Source organism: Aphanomyces astaci, assembly GCF_000520075.1.
Source record: "Aphanomyces astaci strain APO3 unplaced genomic scaffold supercont1.23, whole genome shotgun sequence".
Lineage (NCBI taxonomy): Eukaryota > Oomycota > Saprolegniomycetes > Saprolegniales > Verrucalvaceae > Aphanomyces > Aphanomyces astaci.
Genome location: NW_009798286.1, coordinates 364,013 through 371,290, shown reverse-complemented (window position 1 = coordinate 371,290; position 7,278 = coordinate 364,013). Strand labels below are relative to the sequence as shown.

General features: G+C 45.3%; 1 protein-coding gene across 1 annotated transcript in view; it reads right to left on the bottom strand.

Annotated features, from left to right (window-relative positions):
* The window catches only part of H257_09483 (hypothetical protein), a gene marked incomplete at both ends in the record, with an annotated part of 17,985 nt that extends 12,006 nt beyond the window's left edge, over window positions 1–5,979 (bottom strand). The window contains 6 exons of the mRNA XM_009835707.1: window positions 29–510; window positions 979–1,308; window positions 2,315–2,699; window positions 3,687–3,934; window positions 5,065–5,260; window positions 5,313–5,979. Coding sequence (XP_009834009.1) covers window positions 29–510; window positions 979–1,308; window positions 2,315–2,699; window positions 3,687–3,934; window positions 5,065–5,260; window positions 5,313–5,979 — 2,308 coding nt within the window. The remainder of the gene's footprint in view (window positions 1–28; window positions 511–978; window positions 1,309–2,314; window positions 2,700–3,686; window positions 3,935–5,064; window positions 5,261–5,312) is intronic.
* Window positions 5,980–7,278: the final 1,299 nt, after the last annotated feature.

Sequence of the window (7,278 nt, the reverse complement as noted above, 5' to 3'; positions counted from 1 at the left end):
TATATATATATATACAATCCATCAAAACGCTCATACAAACAAGCCACGACTGCGTGGAGGTACAGTAGGTAGGTCATACAATCATGGACACATACCGTGTCCATTTGGTTGGTGGCCAAGCAATGCGATACAAATACATCCAAGACGTCGGCACTGAGCACGTGCAGCTGGTCGTGCAAAATGTACGGCGCCAGTAAACTGACAAAAATGTCAGCCTTATCAGCTTCTTGGAACCGCTTGAAGATCTCGGCAAACAGCAGGTCCGTCCGGTTAGTCGACGCGCAATACTCGATCGCGACCCCCGCCAGCATTTGAAAATGCGACAAGTTGAGCGACGCCGACGGCGCGTGACCCATCGCGAGGCGGACGTAGTCCATGAGCAGGTCCGCCATGCGATCTGCGACACCGATCGGCACAAAGTTCTTGGGCGGGGCACCTGACCGCGCCGTTTGGAACGCGGCTTCCAATCGCTTGGATACGTCTGCGGGGTATGTCGATTCGCCCACACACCTACCCAATACACAGGTCAAGACACGGAAATCAATGTTTATATCGCAACAAACACACACAAATATCCTTCCATAAAGATCTACCCCCCCCCCCTTTCATGTCCATATATCACCATCGTAGCCCTTTGTACATGTGTATGATGGACACGGTAAGCCCCCCTGTGGCGTCCTGCCTCGTTGGCAAAGTCGAGATTCGACCTGGAACTACTTGGAGAATATATATACCGTCGAGGGCTAACGCTACTGGAAGACATATATATATTCCCTCCATGACCTCCCTGCATCACCCCCCGTCATTTCCCATTCAGGGGGAATTGTAGGGCGATGCAGGGGACATGTAAAACAGTGTAGGGAAACAAGCAGGGAAATGTATAAAGGGGGATATAGGGAAACTTGCAGGGAAATGTATAAGAGTACAGGGATATATATATATATATATATATGTATGCCAAAATATGGTCGTACGTACCATCGAGGGTCTTCGTTGGCATGGTCTTCGTGTCGAAACACATCTTCCTTGTCGCCAGTGCGCTGGTTGGTCTGAGACATTTTGAAGATATCCACCACACATTGATCCTTGTTGCGGTCAGTAAAGAACACTGGGGGAAACCGATCGCGTTCGGCGCGGGTCTGCGCGGCTTTAAGCAGCCCTTCGTAATGGTCCAGGGCGAGCCCCAACCCTTCGAGCCACTCGCCGTCCTCAATCAGCGTGTCGATGCGCTGCGTCCATGGCTGTACGCGCGCCGTGTGCAGTTCTTTCAACCCGAGCAAGTACAACATGTCGTTACAGGCTCGAAAACTACGTCGCATATGCACACATTGTCACACATACATACATCGTCATCGTTCTTTAGGGGTGGCAACTTTGTATATATGCAATGAATGATCAAATGGCGAGGCGTCGTGTGAGATGATGTGTGTGGGTTTGATGCCATACAGTATCATCACAGTGGTTTCAACATGAATTCGGAGTAGATAGACTCAAGGGAACAAAATCGATATATATATATAGATAGATCTATATATAGCCAACAACACAACGATATAGCCAAACATATTATATATATACATGTGGCAAGCAATCCATACCCATGTGTTGTGTTAAATGAACGATCAACCGAGACATATCACTGGGAATAGTCAAACCGAATACTTGGATATGTCCAATCATAGAACGCACGCACACACTGTTTAATAATATATATATATATATATATATATATATATATTGTGCTTTCGAGTGAAATTTCGTGTTGTGGCGTGGTTTCTCGTTGGAATTTAAATTGATTTGATTGGCTACTTCAGATGAGCTCAAAATTATTAACCAATCCAAACCTTCTAAATGAAATTCAACCAATCAGATCGATTGTTGATCGGTTTGGTCGGCGCGATTTGATTGCACCCCCTCCCCAAATTTGTATATCAAATCGACAATACTCGATACATGTCTTGTTTCTCTATATATACGAAACCATCTACTACCATCAGTGTCGTGGATGAGTGCATTAACTACTCTATATATACTAAAACGATAATAAGTACAACCACTATATAATGTTTCAATCGACTCTGTCAAATCTACTCTTTCCAATCAAATTGGTTCAAATTTGCTACGGTAAATAATAATACACCTCAGTCGTAAACGTTTTTTTATCCAACAATTGAACCAATAATAGCACATAATACAGTGCTCAATTTATTTATATATTTGATTCAACATTTGAATCAATCATATAACAACATATCCCCACATTATTGTTGTGGTTGTAGCCAAAGACATATATATATATATCGAGAGAGTCTACCTGTTGGCAAAACTGCGGCCATTGTTCCCACGATATGAAGCATACACAAGACCCATGCTGCTCACGTCGATAGTTTCCAGCTCCTGGCGACTCATCGTGTCGTACACACACAGCTCGTCGTGGAAGTTGAGGTACATGATGACGTGATCCCCGAGCCATTGGGTAGCGACCACGTCCGCGGTCGTGTCCACCGGCGACGTCTCGGCAAACGTCGGCCATCCATCCTTGGCATGCACATGGCGCGGACAAAACAGCACTTCAAGGAACTGGATGTGCCGGCCCCATCCGCGCGCAAGGATCGGCGTGGGAGGGTCGTGGCGGGAGCTGCCGGGGAGCGCGACCCATGCAAACCCAAGCGATGGCAAGTTGTCCACCGTCACGCCTTCTACAATCGTTGTCTATGGCGTGAGATACGTAGAACCAACCTTCTATCGAGTATGAACGAGGTATACAGCCAACACAAAAGCAGCATCCATGTAATGTAGACGTGGAGGGAGGGAGGAGGGCTGTACAATTGATATATATATATATTCATAGCAAACCCGTACAAGACTAGCACACATTTGGACTATTGATATATATATATATATATTCATAGCAAACCCGTACAAGACTAGCACACATTTGGACAAGGGGCAAAGATCTTCTAGATCGACTACTATGGCTACTACTGTGGCTACTAACTACTATGTAGCCACAGTAGTACCCCACGTTGAGTACACGGCAGAAGCACACGTCATCGTTGAAACATCAAATGTGTGCAACACACGAAATTTGACCTCGACTGGTCATCTCCTCAAAGTATCGATCTTTGTACTGCAATTTTTTGATGCCAAGTACACTAATTCAAGTCATACACTAATATGGGTTGAACGGATGATTGTTTTCTGCGCGGTCGATTCGTCTGTCCATTTTGGGGTGTTCTCGTAACCACAATATCCCACGGGAATACACATTTATTTGATTCTAATCTAATTATTTTCAGGACATTATATATTACAGATATTGTCGATTTGATACAAATTTGGGGACGGGGTACAATAATCGAATCGACGAAACCGATCCACAATCGATCTGATTGGTTGTTGAATTTCATTGAGAAGATTTTGATTGGCTAATAATTTTGAGCTCATCTGAAGTAGCCAATCAAATCGATTTAAATTCCAACGAGAAACCACAACACAATGAAATTTCACTTCGAAACAGCACAATATACGACAACATTAAATGCCGTGTTCAGGTATCGATAAAAAATAATAAAATAGATATGGAAATGACACCATTTTCAATTACCAATCGAAAAGCCAACGCTTTCATCTGATTGGCTAAAATTCGCTCTACCAAGTACCCAGTACAACCGTTCAATACCAACCTGGCTTGAACCATCGATGCAACACCTTGACTTCGGGCTCAATCGCGACCAAAAACGTTACTTTGTCTGTGGAAATCGCGGCGATGCTGTACACTTCCGTGATGTGCGCGATCTTCATGTGCCCAGCACTCTGCGCGAGGATGGCCACGCTAAGGATCTTGCCGGCCGACCCGTCGTAGATCGGGTCCACGTCCACCACGTACACGTACCCCATCATTTTGCTAAAGTTGACCTTGTTTGCAATCCCACTATACAAAGCAACGAACAACATTCAGGGTATCTACTTTTATCGTATATATATATTGTGATGGTTTCGTGTGTATTTTAAACACAAAAAATCAATTCAATCGATTTCATAAATGATATAAATAAATTATATACAAAATGGGACATATACTTTAAAAAAAAAATTCCACTCGGGAGCGACGCGGTGGTGCTGCCGAAGGAATGTATGTACCGACGACATACAACCACATTGGCAGAAGAATTGAACCAATCAGATTGCACGAAATAAATCATCGATTCAATCAACTGCTAATTAGCGTCTGACTTCAATTCGTGGGGCGGGTATCGCCGCTGCACACCTTGGACACTTGTTCATATACAAAAATCAGTACAAAAAAAAAGTAGTTTGGCAGCATTTATACATACAATTACCGTGGCATACAAAGTTCAAAGGAGGATACAACATGTAATGTAGAGCAAAAAAGACACTGAAGAATACAGATTAGGGTGCATCCTCGAAATCTTCGTATACAAAACATTCAAGCCCACTACGGTCGTTTCGCTGAAAGTTGGGCTTGCCAACTGATTCGAGAATCGATTTTGTGTCAGATTTTGAAGCTTATTCATTGTATGATGATATATAGATAACACATTTCAAGATCTAGTTCCAAACACAATATGGTCGATGATTGGTTCCAACATTTCTCCATAGTGTACTATCATTGGTGATTGGCTAGGACATTCTAAAGTACAGTTGCCTCCTGCATTTGATTCTACGTTCAAATATATATATATATATATATATAATGAATGACTTTTTAATCTGTTTTTCGTTTTGAATTGAAAAAATAAAATAACGGCCTTTCTTTTTAATTTCGACAATACGCGCAAAATCTTACCAATCCTTGTCAATATAAATATTATTTTAAAAATAATATTTTAAAACATACACGCGTTGAAGGATTTGACAATACCAGACTCTCAAATATACTGTAGTCGAGGAAAAGTCCGAGTATTTTACGACCCACAAAATATTCGATCGATAGAGTAGTAGTAGGTAGAATGTTCAATATCAACACAGTCAGTTCATACACAACCCCAACTATACTCAAAGCACACTCGACGCCGACATAGGGTGTGCTACTGTACGTACTTGGCATCGACAGACAAGATGCATGGCTTTTGATCTTTGAGAAACAGAAGCGACACCACCGGACACTCGTGTGCGTCCGACACGACCTTGAGCGCCGTGCCCTTGAGCATGTCCCACAGCACGATCCGCCCGCTGTGGTACCCGCAGACCAAGAAGTCGCTGCCTGGCGACACGTCGATGGCGGTCACGGGGCCATCTAAAACCATTCATTTCCATGAGGAGAAGGAGGCGGGGATAGGCCGCGGTACCACTGTACGGCTCGCTGCTGCCTTCGTGGAAGGATGCGGTGTTGCGAAGGACGTGGCGGATGTTCTGAAAATGGTCGAACACGAGCACGAGACTCTTGCTCGTGCCGATGGCGATGAACTTGGGATGAATCGCCACCACGGTGGGACTGCCGGGGCCGTTGTCGCGGAACTCGGCGTTCTTCACTAGCTGCTTGGAGATGATTTGCATCGGTTCCACCTTGACCACGCCCGCGCTTGCACCTTGATGATGCGCCTTGTCTTTCTTTCGCTGTTGCGCGGACGAGTAATGCTGGTTCGATCGCATGCGCCGCTTCACGGCAAGGGGACTCACGAGCATCTCTCGGGGAGGCTCCAGCAGCAGCTCTTCCAACGCTTTGGCCACGTCGAGCGGGGCTTTGGACGCAACGATCGCAGATGCGCTCGCCGAGAGTTTTTGGATCGACAACCGCGCGCGAGACGACGTCCGATGCAGCAGTGGATTTTCCATCGGGACGGCGACAGCCCCAGCAACAGTCGACGGTGGCAACGATGCAGCCTGCTCCATGTCTTCATTGAGGATCTCCTCCAAGGTCAGAGTGGCTTCCAGCTCGTTCACGTCCATCATGTCATCGCCATCACTGTCTTCTGCCAGAAGCTTGTCCACTTCGCTCAGCTCCATCGTCGTCATAGTCCGCGGCAAGGCTGAGAGGATTTCTGCTGTTGGCCCTTCGTCTCGTCAAAGTACGGATGGAAGTGGGAACGCGACAAGACGCATTACGTACTTAGGCGAACAAGAGTCAGCTCCCAAAGTTATAATAACGGTAACATACGATTGAGGGTGTTTGATGTTATAATTGAAGTTCTATCGAAGTTATATTGTGGATTCGGTAAAATTTCCAGACCGTCGAATCTCGCTGCCGAATCGCTAAACCTGGATTTCATTGGCACTTACAGGAAGGACGAGTATATTCAACCAAGCAGAACTCCACCGTGATTCACATGTCCATATTGATTCGACAAACCACGCGAATTTTGCAAGTTTATAGCGAATTCACAATACTGAAGCAATGAGAAGAATTAAAAGCATAACACTCCTCCTAATCGACGACGGTGACCATGAAGGAAGCGCGCACATTTATCGACCAACTCGTCGAAGATTTTCCTTGCATGGACACCTGGGAATTTTCACGTGGTTGGACTTGACAAGAGGCTTTTCGACGTGGACACGATAGCCTATAATTCCCATAAGCACTGCCAAACTGTCAGGTAGCACATTTCAATGCAGCGACGCTATACCCTGTACGTCCACTGAATCCCTTACAGTTCATGATGGTCTACTTTGGAGTTAGTCAATGCGAGCGAATTGTGCGCCCACCCGACTGCCACTAACAGCCACCCACAGACACAACAGAGATTGCATACGTACAGTATATACCACATACGTACATACCACAACGACACGGCAGGATGTTTTCTCGCTTGTTAGGGTGACGTCTTGCTGTGTCGTTTTGGTACATTCCAAATTGGGTGCGATATTTCTATGTGAAAGCTACAGTACGTGTAAATCTCGAGTGTGCTACATCCCACGTATACTAAACGTTACGTGTTTGTGACAGCGCCCCATGTTGTCGACATTATTGTGCTAACGACTAGTTTTGTGTGAAGACGACTGGTTTTGTGTGAAAGCGACCAGTTTTATTCTGACAACGACGATGTACATGTGCTAGCGCCATATCTGTTGTGTGTGAATTGTTACAATGACGATGTACACACCCGCCACGAACAACGTTGTGTCGATGACGGCGGAAAACGCGCCACCGAGGAAGCAGATGAGCAGCGCCTCGCCGTTCGAATGACGGCGCTCCTTCAGCAAGGTCTGCCTTCGTTGGTCATCAGTGTACTGATCTCCCCCCTTAAACGAAACGGGGTAAACTTTATAATTTTTGAAACTTTATATTATCCAACCATATCGGAGGGTGAAGACTTT